The sequence below is a fragment of the Garra rufa genome, chromosome 19, assembly GCF_049309525.1.
Source record: "Garra rufa chromosome 19, GarRuf1.0, whole genome shotgun sequence".
Lineage (NCBI taxonomy): Eukaryota > Metazoa > Chordata > Actinopteri > Cypriniformes > Cyprinidae > Garra > Garra rufa.
In genome coordinates, this window is record NC_133379.1 from 23,818,101 (window position 1) to 23,835,952 (window position 17,852).

At 35.0% G+C, this 17,852-nt stretch overlaps 1 protein-coding gene across 1 annotated transcript in view; it reads left to right on the plus strand.

The window, feature by feature from the left end:
• The window catches only part of myo5b (myosin VB), a 72,622-nt gene that overhangs the window by 43,501 nt on the left and 11,269 nt on the right, over nucleotides 1-17,852 (plus strand). The window contains exons 12-27 of the mRNA XM_073823991.1: nucleotides 553-693; nucleotides 942-1,064; nucleotides 3,167-3,250; nucleotides 6,547-6,690; nucleotides 6,781-6,878; nucleotides 7,678-7,764; nucleotides 8,020-8,131; nucleotides 9,490-9,701; nucleotides 9,785-9,941; nucleotides 10,025-10,264; nucleotides 10,364-10,591; nucleotides 11,945-12,029; nucleotides 13,956-14,101; nucleotides 14,184-14,303; nucleotides 14,714-14,848; nucleotides 16,944-17,009. Coding sequence (XP_073680092.1) covers nucleotides 553-693; nucleotides 942-1,064; nucleotides 3,167-3,250; nucleotides 6,547-6,690; nucleotides 6,781-6,878; nucleotides 7,678-7,764; nucleotides 8,020-8,131; nucleotides 9,490-9,701; nucleotides 9,785-9,941; nucleotides 10,025-10,264; nucleotides 10,364-10,591; nucleotides 11,945-12,029; nucleotides 13,956-14,101; nucleotides 14,184-14,303; nucleotides 14,714-14,848; nucleotides 16,944-17,009 — 2,178 coding nt within the window. The remainder of the gene's footprint in view (nucleotides 1-552; nucleotides 694-941; nucleotides 1,065-3,166; nucleotides 3,251-6,546; nucleotides 6,691-6,780; nucleotides 6,879-7,677; nucleotides 7,765-8,019; nucleotides 8,132-9,489; nucleotides 9,702-9,784; nucleotides 9,942-10,024; nucleotides 10,265-10,363; nucleotides 10,592-11,944; nucleotides 12,030-13,955; nucleotides 14,102-14,183; nucleotides 14,304-14,713; nucleotides 14,849-16,943; nucleotides 17,010-17,852) is intronic.

The following is a 17,852-nucleotide window of genomic DNA, read 5'->3' on the forward strand; positions in this document are numbered from 1 at the left end:
TATTATTTAATAATAACACTGCTAATAATCATAATTATTAAACTGAACAGAGTGCCTAATTTTTATTTTTATTTGTCATTTTATGTTAATAATAAATGTTTTACATTTTTATATTTTGAATGTTATTGTTTAATAATAATAACACTAATAATAATAATAATAGTGATATTTTAAAGTTTCAACTTGTCTGTCACTCATATGCAGTATTTAGACCCTATACTATTTTATACGTATTAATATATTAGATGAAGTATTGTAATAATAATTGTAATATCTCACATTTTGAAGCTGGAAATGATTTTTTTTAATAACTAGTATTTAATAATATATTTTTTTAATCATGAATTAATTAATCTTGAAACAATTAATTAATAAAATACAGTATAGAAATGCAAAAGCGTATTAATTTTTAAAAAGTTAGAAAATTCTGTAGAAAGTACTGCATGACAGGAATGACCCATGTGTTTGTATCATGACTCTTGGCTGTATTTATTTTCAAATTTAATGCATTTGATGCATTTACCTAATACATACACATCACTTACCCCTCAGCATGTGTTTAAACTGGAGCAAGAAGAGTATATGAAGGAGCAGATCCCCTGGACGCTTATAGATTTCTATGATAACCAGCCGTGCATTGACCTCATTGAAGCCAAGCTTGGTATTCTGGACCTTCTTGACGAAGAGTGTAAGGTAAGTTGCGAGCAAAAGGGAAACAGTTGTTGAGAATACGCTAAAGGAAATTTGAGAGGCACGTTGTCTAAACAGGTCTCCGAACAGAATGTCTCATTTAGTTTTAAACACCTCTGCCTCTTTGAAGTTTTTGAGTGTGAATTAGAGCAGCTTCAAAAGGGTGATCATGCTATTTCTGCTACAGGTAACCCAAATAATGTTTTCAGCTCACTGCAGTTCAAAGTGTTTTTCTTTACCGCATCTGACAGGTGCCTAAAGGAACGGATCAAAACTGGGCGCAGAAGCTGTACAGCAAGCATTCAAGCAGCGGGCATTTCGAAAAGCCCAGGATGTCCAACAGGTCTTTTATTGTGGTCCACTTTGCAGATAAGGTGGGTTCCGCTTATATTAAGCACACTATTAGGGCTCAGTATGCCGCTGGGATATCATTATGATAGAGTTGAGGTCAAAAGTTTACATCCTCCTTTCAGAATCTGCAAAATGTTAAATATTTTACCAAAATAAGAGGGATCATACAAAATGCTTTTTATGTCATTTTTTTATTTAGTTCTGACCTGAATAAAATATTTCACATAAAAGATGTTTACATATAGTCCACAAGAGTAAATAATAGTTACATTTATACAAATGACCCTGTTCAAAAGTTTACATCCCCGTGATTCTTAATACTGTGTTCTTACTTGAATGATCCATGGCTGTGTTTTATTCAGTGATAGTTGTTCATGAGTCCCTTGGTTGTCGTGAACAGTTAAACTGCCCGCTGTTCTTCAGAAAAATCCTTCAGGTCCCACAAATTCTTTGGTTTTCCAGCATTTGTATGTATTTCAACCCTTTCCAACAATGACTATGATTTTGAGATCCATCTTTTCACACTGAGGACAACTGAGGGACTCATATGCAACTATTAGAGAAGGTTCAAACGCTCACTGATGCTTCAGAAGACAAAACGATGCATTAAGAGCTGGGAGGAGAACATTTTTTGAATGTGATGTCCTCGGTGTTAAAAAAAAATGCTGGAAAACCAAGAATTTGTGGGACCTGAAGGGTTTTTCTGAAGAACAGTAGACAGTTTAACTGTTCAGGACAAACAAGGGACTGATGAACATCTATCACTAAACAAAAAAACAGTCGTGGATCATTCAGGTAACAACACAGTATTAAGAATCAAGGGAATGTAAACTTTTGAGTCATTTTTAAAAATTCAACTATAATTTTCTCTTGTGGACTATATGTAAACATCTTTTATGTGAAATCTCTTATTCAGGTCAGTACTAAATAAACAATAACATGCATTTTGTATGATCCCTCTTATTTTGATAAAATAATTACCATTTTACACATTCGGAAAGTGGGGTGTAAACTTTTGACCTCAACTCTGTCTCCAAAATTATCTTCCTTAACTTCCTGAAACTTTTTTTTTTTTTTTTTTTTTTTTTTACTACAAATAAAGCAGGTTTTTTTACACTCAAAGCTGTAAACCATTTTCATTTTTAAAGAGATAGTCCACCAAAAAATGAAAATTACCGCTTGATTTACTCACCTTCAATTCATCCTAGGTGTATATGACTTTCTTGTTTCAGACGAATATAATCAGAGTTATATTAAAAAAGTCCTGGCTCTTCCAAGCTTTATAATGGCAGTGAATGGGTGTTGAGATTTTGAAGTCCGATAAAGAGCATCCATCCATCCATCATAAAAAGTGCTCCACATGGCTGCGGGGGTCCTTCTGAAGTGCCTCGAGACTATCCATATTTAAAACACGCTTTGTTAGTAGGAGCAAAGGAAGCAAAGTTTCTTTTGTTTACAGCAAAGGAAAACCAGTCTACTCTTGGCTTAAATCGAAATCCTCCGACATTTTTCTTTACAAATCCTCTTTTGTACTTCTAATTTGTGACCTGTGTTTTGATTTGCATTCTCCACTGAGCTTCCATGGTCGTCACTTGTCACACGTGTGTGCGACAGTTATCAGAAACTAGAGATTATGGTTTATAAAGTTTAAAATATGGATATTTTTCTATATCAGTTTGCTTCAGGAGGCCTTTATTAATCCCCCTTAGCCGTGTGATGCACTTTTTTGGACTTAATTGGACTATTGAATCTCAACAGCCATTCACTGCCATTATAAAGCTTGGAAGAGCCAGGACATTTTTCATTATAACTCCAATTAGTCTGAAAAAAAAAGTCATATAGCCTGAGGGTGAGTAAATCATGTGGTAATTTCCATTTTTGGGTCAAATATCCCTTTTTGTTTGCCTAAATTGAAAATTGTGTGTTGCACAGATGGGTGTTTAGGACAAAAATAGCTTTACTCTTTACAAACCTGCTCACTGAAACCCAACTTAAAAGACCATGTTAATAATACATAATAAATGCAACAAAAATAGCTGATTCGTGCTAGTTTGGGGTTACAAAAGTGATGTACCATGTTATTTTCAGTGTGTTACTGAATGAGACATTATGTCACCCCTTGCAGGTTGAATATCAGTGTGACGGCTTCCTGGAGAAGAACAGAGACACTGTTTATGAGGAGCAGATAAACATCCTCAAGGCCAGTCAGGTGAGCAATGGGCATCTTTGGTAAGAATAAAATGTTATGTGTTTTAAAAAAAAAAATGATTTTTTTTAAGCTCAGCTTAGTTGTTTTACTCTTTCCCATCCAGCTAAGCTAAGCCTGTTTATGCTTCACGCTTCCTCATGTGTGCATGATTGAAATCACACTTTAGCTCATGTTTTGCTCTCTGGCTTGTTTAAGCAGTTAATTGACTTAAAGTTCTCAGGCAAGCAGAGGCCACACCTAGCACTGTGTCACTCAGAACAGCTGGTCCATCTTAACTGAGATTTAATAGTATGTCCATTGACTTTGTCAATACTGATCTTACTCATAGTGTTTTGTCCTAAGGTTTCTTGGCAACAGAATGCACTGGAATCTGAGATAAGTTCATTTGCAGACAGCAGCACATCAGCGTCTACAAGCTAAATATCTTCCCTGCTGGACAGCGTTGAAGTGCTGTTGTGTTTAAAATGAAACTTTCACTAGGACTCTTGTAATGAGGTCCCTGTGGAAGAAGTGCAATTTAAACATCAGTTTGTCTCAAGTGAAAACAGTTTTCACCACTGCTGTCTGAAGTTTGCCCTTACATTAAATAAGTTTCACCGCTGTGCTCTCTTCAGGATATCAGCTCAGCTAAGCATTTCATTCAGGGTCCTTATCATGGTTTAAAAAGTTGTGGGGTTTTATAGATGAAATAGTGAAGGCTAAGCTCAGGCATATTAATTAGGTTGCACACAAATAATTTAATATGATCTTTTACCGTTTTAATAAACAGTCTGTGTGACTTCATTATTACATATGATCAACACTTAAAAGCCAAATATGACTGCAGCTACTGTGACTATTGCTACTTGACTACTTTTGAATCTTAAAACTTGTACATTTAATCTAAAAAGCCTATTTCAAGTATATATGTGACCCTGGACCACAAAACCAGTCTTAAGCAGCATTTGTAACAATAGCCAAAAATACATTGTATGGGTCAAAATTATCGATTTTTCTTTTATTCCAAAAATCATTAGGATATTAAGTAAAGATTATGTTCCATGAAAATATTTTGTACATTTCCTACCATAAATATATCAAAACGTAGTTTTTCTAAGTCAGTAGCTAAATATTGTCCTATCCTAACATTGTCATTGCCTCACATTGTCCTGTCCTAACCATACATCAATGGAAAGCTTATTTATTCAGCTTTCAGATGTTGATAAAAAATCAGTTGGTTTTGTGGTACAGGGTCACATATGTCCTTATTGTAGCAACAGTTACAATAACTATGGATAGTTTATCCAAAAATAAAAATAGTGAAAATTTACTCACCTTCAGGCCATTCAAGATGTAGATGAGTTTGTATCTTCATCATAACAGATTTGGAAAAATTTAGCATTACATCACTTGCCAATGGATCCTTTGGAGTGAATAGGTGCCATCAGAATGAGAGTCCAAACAGCTGATAAAATCATCACAATAATCCACAAGCAATCCACACGACTTCAGTCCATCAATTTAAGTCTTGTGAAGTGAAAAGCTGTGTGTGTACGAAATAAATCGATCATTAAGATGTTTTAGGTTTAATAATTTTCTGGTTTACAAAACAAATCCTAGTTAAAAAATTTTAACTAGTCCATAACAACCAAAAAATCCAACCTCTTTTGTTCTCTCACATCGAAATCCACTGACGTTTTTGTTTAAAGCTGTTTCAGGCTGTTGTAAACAGTGCTTGATTTATGCATATTTCTGGAGGAAGCAATTTTAGGGATAGAGTGCTCATATTTTACCAGAAGCAACTATTTGCATATAAAAAAGAAAACATTTTAATGATGACTTTATTACAAAATTGCTTTTTACTTCACAAGACATTAATATAATGCTAAATTTCTATAAAACTGTTTTTGTTAAAATGCCAAACTCATCTACATTTTGGATGGAGTTTTTGGAGCGAACTATTCCTTTAAGGGATTAGTTCACTTCCAGAATATACATTTCCTGATAATTTACTCACCCCCATGTCATCCAAGATGTTCATGTCTGTCTGTCTTCATTTGAAAAGAAAGATTTCCGTTTTTGAGGAAAACATTCCGGGATTTTTCTCCATATAGTTGACTTTAACAGGTTAAAGAATCCAAATTGCAGTTTCAACGCAGCTTCCAAAGGCTCTACACAATTCCAGCTGAGGTATAAGGGTCTTATCTAGCAAATCGATTGGTTATTTTAAAAAAATTAATATACTTTTTAACCACAAATGCTCGTCTTGAACTAGCTCAACCTCACTCATTGTGTAATCAGGCATATGTGGCATAGGCTAGGCGGAAGTGCAAACCCAGTGTTTATAAAGTGAAAAGAAAGTCAGACACCCTTTACAAAAAAAAGGGGAAACAATAATGTCGGGCAATTCTGTTGGAGGAGAAACTACCCTCCCTTTTTTAACCCAAGTAGACAGACAAAGAACTAATCACATGTGACTTTTACAATGTGATTATGTAATGTGTGAAAATGCGTGTGCGCAGCGAAGACCTAGTGCAAGATAAGCATTTGTGGTTAAAAAGTATATAAATCCGAATTCTTTTAGAAAATCAATTGTTTTGCTAGGTAAGACTTTTATTCCTTGGCTGGAATCGTGAAAACTCCAGAAATGTTTTCCTCAAAAACCTTTTTTGACTGAAGAAAGACAGACATGAACATCTTGGATGACATGGGAGTGGGTAAAATATCATCTTACTGATTTAAAACAGCCAATGAAATCTATTTCAGTGCAAAAATATAATTTTTAGTGGTAGTTTAACCAATGTAAATTTTAAAAAGTAAATTCCCAGTACTTTTTTACAACCCTGAAACCATTGCTGTCCGCACTTCGTAGTTGTATTTAGTCTCTGGTCCAGCATCACGGTTTATCAATGTCATCCTACAGTATCAAACACACAGCGACGGCAGTTTAATGATGTCATCTGTATTCTGTCTTGGAGCCCTGAATCTTGGCAGGATCATGGTATTAGGGATGCATGGAAACACACTGTGTACCTGCCTTGCAGTGGATGCTTGGGGAGTGGATTTTAAAGAGCTTCCAAATGTGCTTTGAAGTGCTGCTGGAGTTGAATACAAATTCTACGCTAGTCAAGCAAGAATAAAAAAAACATCTGGGCTTCTTATGCCTCTTATATAAGATGCGATGCATCCGTAATATCTCTGGAAAGCTTTAAGCAGTCAAGAGTTCTTCATGTGACACTTATATAATCAAAGATGATCAAATGTATTAATATTCCTGTGTCTCTACAAAAATGTTTTGCTTTGTTTTTTTTGTACAGTTCCAACTGGTTGCGGATCTCTTTCACGATGGTAAAGATGCTGGTCCTTCCTCCACCAGCAAGACCTCCAAAATCAACGTCCGGGCAGCCAAACCAGTTCCGAAAGGCCACAACCGTGAGCACAGAAAAAGTGTGGGCACCCAGGTAAGGCTTGACAGTGGAGTCACTGATGATCTGTTTATTATGAAGATGAGTTGCTTAACATGATGAAATTAAAACTTTTTCTTTTCACAGTTCAGGAACTCGCTACATCTTCTGATGGAAACGCTGAATGCTACCACCCCTCATTATGTGCGCTGCATTAAACCCAACGATTTTAAAGAATCGTTTGTGTAAGTTTGATCTTTTTGTCTCAGTGTTATCAATCCATTAGTACTTATCTAGTTTATCTTGCCTATAAATAGAGGGGTATAGCTAATTCATTTAAACTGCCAAAGAACATTAGAGTCATGCTGGTGCAGAGACGTTCGGTCGACCTCAAATGCACTGTGCATTTCCTCCAACAATCAGACATCAAAGCTCCTCTGAGAATTCGCCGATAAGGTTATATAAAATATAATTAAACCTGGATTTCTCAGATCAAAATCAGTAGAAGTGGCCCCCAACTGCAAAATACTTGCTGATTTAAAGCTTAAAATTATTTTTCCAGGAAAAAACGCTTGAGGTGAAAGGAAAACCTTATATATCAACCATTCTATTCCAAATACTATGATAAATAAATTCATCTATATGTTTATTTGCTTAGTTTTCTTGTAAAGTTCACAAATCTGAGAAAGGACAGTCTTGTTTTTCTCTGTTTGTGTCCTCTGCGAATTCGGAGCACAAAAGCCCCTTCAAGGATGCTAAATTGAGAGGGTTTTGTCAGTCACATGCTCTTACGGTTGTGAACACAAAGTCACAGAGTTTTGAGTCAGAAGGTCTCCAGTCCCTGAGCGGACTACAGTCTCCCAATGCCTCTCTCACGGGAGATGTGCTCTATGCTCAAAAGAAAGATCCGGTAGGTTTAGATAACACCCCAAACCTCTTGTGGAGTGACAGGCTCACTTTTTGTACCCTGATGTTTCTTGTTTAGGATCTTCTTATGTTGGTTTCTGTAAGGATTCTTTACTCTTTGACTCTTGCTTTCTGTAGGTTTGATTCTAAAAGAGCTGTTCAGCAACTGCGAGCATGTGGAGTTCTCGAGACCATCCGCATCAGTGCCGCCGGATATCCATCCAGGTAATGGATCTAGAGATTCTATTATAGGGCTTCAGGGCAGGGTAGACTTGGGGCTTGTGTCTTATGCTTTCAAGCAAGACATTAGTAAAGAGTTTTGGTACTTCATATATGCATGCATAATCTCATGTTCTCTAACTAATCATTGAATATTACATAAATGTAATAAATGAAAATATAAAAATCAAACCGTAAGTACATGTTTATTTAATAGGTGTTTTTTCATTTTCTCATGATATCCGATGTCGTTTGGTTTAGGTGGACCTATCCAGATTTCTTCAGCAGATATCGAGTGCTCATGACAAAGAAGGACATGACCATTGGGGATAAGAAGCTGGTTTGTAAGAACCTGCTGGAGACCTTGGTCAAGGTAAGATTAATGTTGCTAGGAATGGTTTTATGTAAGTTGTATGCATAGTGCTCAATCTAATCCTGGTATCGTGGTAACACCATATCTATCTGGACATTTACCACAGTATTTTTAAAGTAACTTTAAAGTACATTTATTACCACGGTATTGCCATGGTTTAAGAAAACAGATAAGCTCAGTAGCACATATTCCTATATTAGAAAAATTAAAATATTTCCTAAATATTTCAAACATATATATTTAAAGTAAATGCTGGTCTTTTGAACTTTCTGTTCATCAAAAAATCCTGAGTAAATTAAATATTAAATATTATAAGTAATTTTGTATTGTAATATTTCTTAATATCACTGTTTACTGTATTTTCTTTGGTGGGTGGGGGTTGCATTTTTGTGATCAGTAAGATTTTTAATGTTTTTTTAAAGAAGCTTCTTCTGCTCATCTAGGCTGCATTTATTTAATTAAAAAAAATGAAAAAATATATAATATTGTAAAATAATATTACGATGTAAGATAACATTTTTCTATTTTAATATACATTAAAATCAAAATTATTCCTGTTATCGAAGCTAAATTTTCAGCATCATTACTCCAGTCTTCAGTGTTACACGATCCTTCAGAAATCATTCTAATATGCTGATTTATTATCAATGTTGGAAACAGTTGTGCTGCTTAATATTTTTTTGAAACCTGTGATACTTTTTTGAATAAACTTTTTGATGAATAAAAAGTAAAAAAAAAAAAACAGAATTTATTTAAAATAGAAATCTTTTCTAACAATATACACTGCCATTCAAAAGTTTTTTTTCTCGAAAGAAATTAATACTTTTTTATTTAGCGAGGATGTGTTAAATTGATCAAAAGTGATAGCAAAGACTTCTATTGTTAGAAAAGATTTCTATTTTGAATAAATGTTGTTTATTCATCAAAGAATCCTAAAAAATTGAAATTACCAACATTTATGATTCTAATAATAAATCAGCATTTTGGAATGATTTCTGAAGGATTATGTGACACTTAAGACTGAGGTAATGGCTGATGAAAATTCAGTTTTGCATCAAAGGAATAAATTATATTTTAAAGTATATTAAAATGGAAACCAATATTTTATATTGTAATAACATTTTGCAATTTTACAGATTTTTCCTGTATTTTTTATCAAATAAATATAGCCTAAGAGGCTTCTTTAAAAAACATTACAAGTCTTACTGATCCAAAACTTTTGAACGGCAGTGTAAATGTAGCCTTGATGAGCAAAAGAGACTTCTTTAATCAAAAATATTTAAAAAAAATCCTACTTACCCCAAACTTTTAAATGGCGGTATAGTATATTTATCTCAATAAATTAATTTCTCCCTCAGGACCCAGATAAGTTCCAGTTTGGAAAGACGAAGATTTTCTTCAGGGCAGGCCAGGTGGCCTATCTGGAGAAGCTCAGAGCCGATAAGTTCCGCTACGCCTGCATTAAGATCCAGAAGACCGTGCGAGGATGGCTGCAGAGGATTCGCTACCGCAAGATCCGCAAGTCTGCTATCACTCTCCAGAGATATGGCCGGGGTTACTTGGCACGCAGGTGAAAGTTTTGAGAATGTTCAGATCTTAGATTGAACTTCACTGGCACGTACTTACAGCTCTTGTTCTCTCACTTTCTCTCAGATATGCAGAGATGCTTCGCATGACCCGAGCAGCACTTATTTGTCAGAAGCAGTACAGAATGGTACGAGTTCGACGGGAGTATCTGAAGACCCGTCGGGCTGTCATTACCATTCAAGCATTCACCAGGGGGATGTTCATACGCAGGTTATATCAGGAGGTACTGCACTGTGCTTTATCTTTGGTTTCACTCATTCGATGTTTCTTTAAAGCACAGTTTTAAGCTGCATTTTCTCTTTTTAGTTCTTGCTCCATCACAAAGCCATGATCATACAGAAGACCGTCCGTGGTTGGCTTGTGAGAAAGCAGTTTCTCCGTGCCAGATATGCTGCCATTGTCATACAGTGTTTCTACCGCCGCGTACGTGCCAAGCGCCAGCTCAAACAGCTCAAGATAGAGGCCCGTTCGGCCGAACACTTTAAAAAACTCAATTTTGGGATGGAGAACAAGATCGTGCAGCTCCAGAAGAAGATGGATAACCAGGTACAGGAAGATAATAGGATGTATGAATGATTAAAGTGTCACCAAAAATCAAACTGACATGATGTTGACTAGTTATCTCTTTCTTTCTTTTTTTTACAGTCAGATAAGTATAAAACTCAGAACGAGCAGCTGGCTGTTGCTAACACTGCTCTGGGATCAGAGGTCAATAAGCTCCAGAAAGAACTGGAAACTCTCCGCACGCGGCAGACTGCTGGCACATCCCTGCAAGAAGAGCTTGAGAAGTTGAGGGCGGAGCTTAAAGAAGCCCACACCCAGAGGAAGCAGATAGAGGAGGAGTTCAGCAATGAGAAACAAGGACTCGAACAGGTGAGAAAGGATGCTCAGATAACTTGTTTATGTTTGTTGACGTTCTTAGTCTTAAAAAATCTTTTTATATTTCTGTATCATTTACATTGTCTGAGGGTAAATATAAAAACAGATCAATGCATTTTCAGTTTCCACAGAAAAAAAATGACTCTCTAGCTCTCATAACAGGGCAGCTGTTACATAACTAAAGTCTGTCATGCCCAAGCGAAGTTAATAATGCATGGAAATTGTTTAAGAGGTTTGACCAGCTCACAAAAGGTCTTTTGAAATTGAATAATCAAATAGTATGACTTTAATATGATCATCTCCCTTATGGCAGAGTTAAAAATTATTCTTTTAAATTATAGTAATGACTTACAATATCTGATATATAGTGATGCATGCAAGTAGATTTTAAGTTTCTAAATTTATATGTACACACTGCTGTTCAAAAGTTTGTGATCAGTAAGATTTTTAATGTTTTTAAAAAGCAGACTGCTCATCAAAACTGCATTTATTTGATTAAAATATATAAAAAACAGTAATATTATGAAATATTATTGCAATTTACAGTTTTCTAAAGCTTTCTATTTTAATACTTTAAAATACAACTTATTCCTGTGATGCAAAGCTGAATTTTCAGGAGCATTACCTCAGTCTTCAGTGTCACGTGATCCTTCAGAAATCATTCTGATATGCTTTTTTATTATCAGTTTTGGAATCTGTAGTATTTTTTCAGTATTCTTTGATGAATAAAATGTTTAAAAGAACAGCATTTATTTAAAATAGAGCTCTTTTGAAACCATATACACTACTGTCTATAAGTTTATAAGTTTTACTGTCAGTATTTTTTTTCTTTTTTTGTTAAAGGATATGTAAAATCTCTAAATGTAATAAATGCTGTTCTTTTCACCTTAATCATCAAAGAATCCTGAAAAAATTATCACAGGTTGCAAAAAAATATTGAGCAGCTATATTATTGTCAGTGTTGATTGTCAGAGTTGTGCTGCTTAATATATTTTATTGAAAACTGATTATAATTTAAAGCAATTACATGCAAATACATTCTTAATAAATAGTGTTAATTTCTTTGAAAAAAAATGTGGACCGTATATATATGCACAAAAAGGGACATATCAAATAATAAGACGGTTTGAAATTATTTAATTTTAGTTCATTTTTTATTCAAATTAACTTGCTGATCATATACTTTATATTTGTGTAAAGTAGTGCTGTCATGATTCCCCAATTCAATTTGTGTATTTAATTTTGAAAAAATCCTTTATAATAACTGGCTTTCTTACAGTTAAACTTGCTTGTTTATCAGATGGTTTTGAGATGAAAGGGTGGTGTGACTTTTCCTTCCTTTTTCAGAGGGTGGAGGAGCTGGAGAAAGAGAACACGCTCTTGAAGAAGGAGAAAGAAGAGATGAACCGCAGGATCCAGACCTCCAATCAGGGTGAGTTTCATGATTCAGAGTCACACGCACATTCAGAGCCTCTGGAGGAAGGGGTATGAGGAGCGAAAGGATGTGTGGCTTGCCTGGAGGGCTGGGCTGGTTTTGTTTGACGCACAAGAGGGTCTGTGTGCAGAAGTGGGACGAGAGAGACAGAAACTGCATTGGATTTCAGTAGGGGAATGTGACACGGCTTCTTCACCTGCACAACTAAAAGCTGACCATTGTATCAAGCCGGTTCACATGCGAGAATGCTATTCGAAACCCGAGGTTTGGTCTCAATACACTTTCTGTTTGTTAAATGTCGCTTTAACGAGTTTGTTTCGCACTTATTTTCTGCTGTTGAGGCTAAGTTGTTATTCAAAGGACTGTTATGTAGTGATTGTTTTGGCGACTTTCATTAGCTTTTGTTAAGTGTCTTTGGTAGGAAACTAAAATGTTTCAGTAGTTTTATTAATGGTCTTAATTTCGGCCTAAAGAGTATGTTATTTTACCAGGGGTGAAGGTGTCATTTGCTCACCCTCACCTAATTCCAACTTCCTTTTCATTTGTTAAAAAAAAAAAAATCTCCCATACAATGTAAAGTATATGGAATCAAGTCAGTGTTATTTTGGACCCCATTGATTTTGTATTGTATGGACAAAAACAGTTCTTCAGAAACAGTTCTTCTTTGGTGTTCCACAGTAGAAAGAAAGCCACACAGGTTTGGAACGACATAAGGTGGAATAAATGGTGGCAGGATTTTCGTTTTTGAGTTTTTGAGTGAACTATCCCTTTAAAGAACAGTCCTGTGAAATTCAAGTGAATAGAAGGCACAATCAACCTTTTGTGTGGCATCGATAAATAAGAAGAAACTCACAATAACCAGCAGTTTTAACAAATGAAATACCCTTTTGTTTTGTCATTTCTATAAAGGTTAAATAAAGCAAGGAACATTTGGAGGAACATTTAAAAAAAATAAATACAGAAGTCGTCTCACATGTCGGACCATGTTTTTCTAGTATGTCAGTAGTGTTGCTTCACTCATTGCTTCATTCATTCACTCATTGAAGTCAGTTCTTCAAATAAAAGGGGCAAAGGAAACAATGTCACAGGTTTATTATACTGCTATCTTGCTATAATAATTATCTCCTAATTATGGATGGCTGCTTTATCAAACTACTATCAGGCTATAGGTTTGATGGCTCTTTCTGAATCTCTTCAAAGGATGTGATTAGAGGCATTCATACTGTACATACAACTTTGAGTATAGTTGAGTAGAGTTTGCTTTAAATCGGCGGTGGTGTTTTGATTATAAAATGCATTGTGAATGAAGAGAAAACTACCAGTCAAAAGTTTTTGAACAGTAGGATTTTTAATGTTTAATGCTTTTTATTTCAGATAAGTGCTTGAAATTACTGTTTTTACTGTACTTTGGATCAAATAAATGCAGGCTTTTTGAGCAGAAGAGAATTCTTAAATAAAACAATAAAAAACTTTTGACTGGTGGTGTATAGGTTTAGGTGCTTATTTATTTCTATTGAGATAACAGAATCAAGAACACATTGTAACCTACACACAGATGCTCAAAGGTCTTCCATCAGAGTAATAAAGAACTTTTATTGATCAATAGAATATCAATAAAGCCGAAGATCAGTAAAAGATTTTTAAAGCGTTGTCGTCATCGCTGTTACATTGCATAATATTCAGGACTCAGTAACAGAAAAAAAAAACTGTAATGTGAATAAACTGAGATGAACTGAGATCGCACAACTTAAATAGATCAAAAGCATACCCTTAGATGCTGAATGTAAAACCCTAATTATGAGAAAGATATGATAAATATTCAGCTTGTGAAAGTTGATACAGGTGAATATGAGCGAATGGGAGCAGCATGTTGTCTGGCTCTGCTTTATTCCTGTGACTGAATGCCTTTGTTTTCTCTCTCAGGTCAGGGAGGCGATGTCTCTCAGAAAGAGGTCCGTCTGCAGGTTGAACTGGATGAGGAGAGGCAACGATATCAAAATCTGGTGAAAGAGTATTCCAGACTGGAGCAGAGATACGAAAATCTGCAGGAGGACATGTCCTCCATGAAGGTAACGCTTTGACAAAGTCTGAACTTCTGGAATTTGCTTTTCGTCATTGTTTTTAATGTCTTTATGGCTGTCCACATTCTAGTTCCATCCTGGCCACCGGAGGAACCCCTCTAACCAGAGCAGTCTGGGCTCGGACTCCAACTACCCCTCCATTAGTTTGTCAGAGGTGGGAGACACTGATGACACCATCCAGCAGGTGGAGGTAAAGCTATTTCACTGAATCTGCCAACATACACCAGCAGACTTTAAAAAGGGTATCCACCTTTTTCGTCCTGTGAGGGTGGGCACAGCCATTTGTAAAGTTTATGGGTCTGGATTCCGGGTCTCATCCACATCCAGCTATTTTTAGCTGTACAAAACATTATTGTTTTGCAGCTTGATATTGCATTTTAGTGTGTCTTTCCATATTATTTAAATGTGTTATCTTATGTATGAACACTGGTTTGTAGTGCAAACAGTTTTACTGTTTACTGCACGTAGTTATACTTCTTGTTATTTGCTTATAGTGGATAATGCACTGAAAGTCTCACACAAAGACTTACATCCACGTTGAGAAAGAAGGTGGATAAAGGCGCTTCAGAATAAGCATTAATGTGGTTTGTCTCCTTGCAGGAGATGGGCATAGAGAAGGCTGCCATGGACCTCAGCGTTTTCATGAAGTTACAGAAGCGTGTGCGAGAGCTGGAGCAGGAAAGAAAGAGGCTACAGACCAATCTAGAGAAAGTAGAGGAGCTGACCAAACGCAAGGCATGTTTACTTCTCATGTCTTATCTGCTTTTATACTCTTTCCACAGTTATAGGGCCCTGTGACATCTGTTTTATTTTTTACAAATTCCATTTTAATTTTTCTAAATTCAGTACATTTTTTTTCCATTTTTTTTCCATTTTTCTAGACTCTGTTTTAATTGTTAAATTAAATATTAATCAAAAAGCATGTCTGAGTAATTGAAGTCATTAAACGAACACAATTTAAAAGCAATTTATTAAAAGTTTAACAAAAATTACGTTTTGAAAGGCCCTGTGAAATATGTTTTATTTTTGTCGCAAATTTAGTTTTATTTTTAGCAAATTCTGTGTTTTCCATTCATTTTCTGGATTCCGTTTGAATGGCTTCATTTAATTTTATTTCTTTCTCTTTTTTTGGAAAATACACTGTGTAATATATTTCTGTCACAGTTTCTTCAAGTTGAACCAAACTTTTATTTTGACGGGTTGTTGTGAAGACCTTAATGGTAAAATGCTCATGAAGTGACTCTCAGAGCAGTTCTACAGATTGTGTTTATGGTTCATTTATTTATATATTGAGGCAGGATTCAAATTTAAATAGTATTTTTGTGGCTTAATATTCACAGACACTAGTTTTGATTTAAGTGTACTTTTAATTTATTCATCCCAAATATGGCAAATCATTGACATTCTGCATTGTACAGTAAATTCCATTTTTATAACTGGATTCCGCAATTCCGTTCTCATTTTCCACATTCAGAAACCATATGACCCTACAGTTGTCACAAAAAATCGAAAACAAAACAGTACAAAACAAATGTGGAACTAAAAATAAAAATGTCAAATAAAATACTGAATAAAATAATGACTCTCTTTATTAGCAAGGTATTTTAAGACATTTAAAAATGTACAGTCTCACGCTGTGACTTAAACTAAAGTCTATAGGCTTTAACTGTACATATGTCAACAAAGAAAATAAAAATGTCTAATTTAAAAAGGTCTTTAAAGTTGTGAATGTATGTGCTGAAAATAATCTTTAATTATCAAGATTTGCTGATGTGTTGTTTCTGTTCTCTTTATGCTCTCATGACGTTTGTAGCAACAGAACTTAGAGAAGTTTACTTCCAGAACAAAATTTACAGATAATTTACTCATCCCTTTGTCATGCAAGATATTCATGTCTGTCTGTCTTCAGCCGTAAAAAAAAAAAAATTGTTTTTTGAGGAAAACATTTCAGGATTTCTTTCGAGTTTGAACTTCTAAAATGCAGTTTAAATGCAGCTTCAGAGGCTAAATGATCTCAGCCAAGGAGGAAGGGTCTTATCTAGTGAAACAATCGGTTATTTTCTTTTAAAAAATGACATTTTATATACTTTTTAACCTCAAATGCTTGTTTTGTCTAGCTCTGCGACAACTCTGTGTATTCCAGTTTAAGACAGTTAGGGTATGTCAAAAAACTCCCATCTCATTTTCTCCTCCAACTTCAAAATCATCCTTTTTCTCGTCTTTTTTTTTTTTTTGTTAAGGGCGTTTGATCATCTTTGCACGTTCACTTTGTAAACACTTGGTTGGTACTTCTGCAGCAATGTAGGACTATTTTGAAGTTGAAATGAGATGGGAGTTTTTCGGCATACCCTGGCTGTATTGAACCGAGTTTACGCAGAGCTAGACAAGATGAGCATTTGAGGTTACCAAGTATATAAATTGTCTACTTTTTTTAGAAAATAACCAATAGGAAAAACCCTTCTTCCTCGGGTGGGATCATTTAGAGCCTGTTGAAGCTGCATTTAAACAGCATTTTGGAAGTCTCCATTATATGGAGAGAAATCCTGAAATGTTTTCCTCAAAAAACATAATTTCTTTACGACTGAAGAAAGAAAGACATGAACATCTTGGATGACAAGGGGGTGAGTAATTAATCTGTAAATTTTTGTTCTGGAAGTGAACTACTCCTATAACCTAAATGACTCCTAAACATGTCCCATTTTTTGGTCATAGGTTACAACTTAGCTGGCCGGTCATAAACACCCGTTATCTGGACTTGCAACAGCATGGTCCTCTAGTTTATCAGTTAGCTTGTTTACATTTTTTTTCTTTTTATTCTTTTATCTTATAGGGTAATGAGCCCAAGAGCCCGTCAGAGGAGGATATAAACACAGACCTGGCCTACAACAGTCTAAAGGTAAGAGTCAGTCCAGGGCAGTGTAATAATTCTGCCATTCTCCCTCCAGTCAAATGACTGTCTTGGTGCTCATTGATTTGTTCTGCACTTGGGCCGCTTTGCTGCTGCTGATGGTCGTCCTGCCTGTTAAACTGTGGGTGAGTGGAACGATGCAGAAATCTAAGAGCAGGACTTTTTTAGAGAGTTGATCTATGACAGGAAGGCACGTGGCAGGAATGGCTGGAAGGCTTTTATTTTTGTTCATCTATTTGCGTAATGCGACTCTATTCTTCATTTTGTCAATTAACCACTTTAACTTTTGAACAAATCATTAAAAGTGGCTTTGTAAAGACATTGAACACAGAAAAACAAGGCTGTGTGGAATAGATTGATGTTCAATAGGATGTATTGTTTTTAAGGTCAAATTGATCTTAATAGATCTCTTTTGATCTGATTTTGAGAAGTTGGTCTACACAAATAGGCAGATAGACAGAAAAGTGTTCTCTAAGAAAAGTGTGCTCTAACTTTATTTGCCCAGAAATAACATAATATGCTATAAGTAATAATTAAGCAAAAGCAATGAAACAATTAATATGTTAAGCATAAGAAATAAAACATTTATGGTTCTCAACTATTGTCTTAAAGTGTGACCTTAAAGACTTTAAAACAAGATCTTACCTTTTTTTTTCTCACTCTCTTATTTGCTGTGACAATGATACAGCATAAAAATGTACACTTTGAACAGTGACAACAAACAATATCAAATGAAAATTAGTAAGCTAAAAAAATTAATGTATATACATTTAATATAAAGAAAGGCATAAATGAAAATATATTTATTCATTCTTTCAAATTCATTACTAT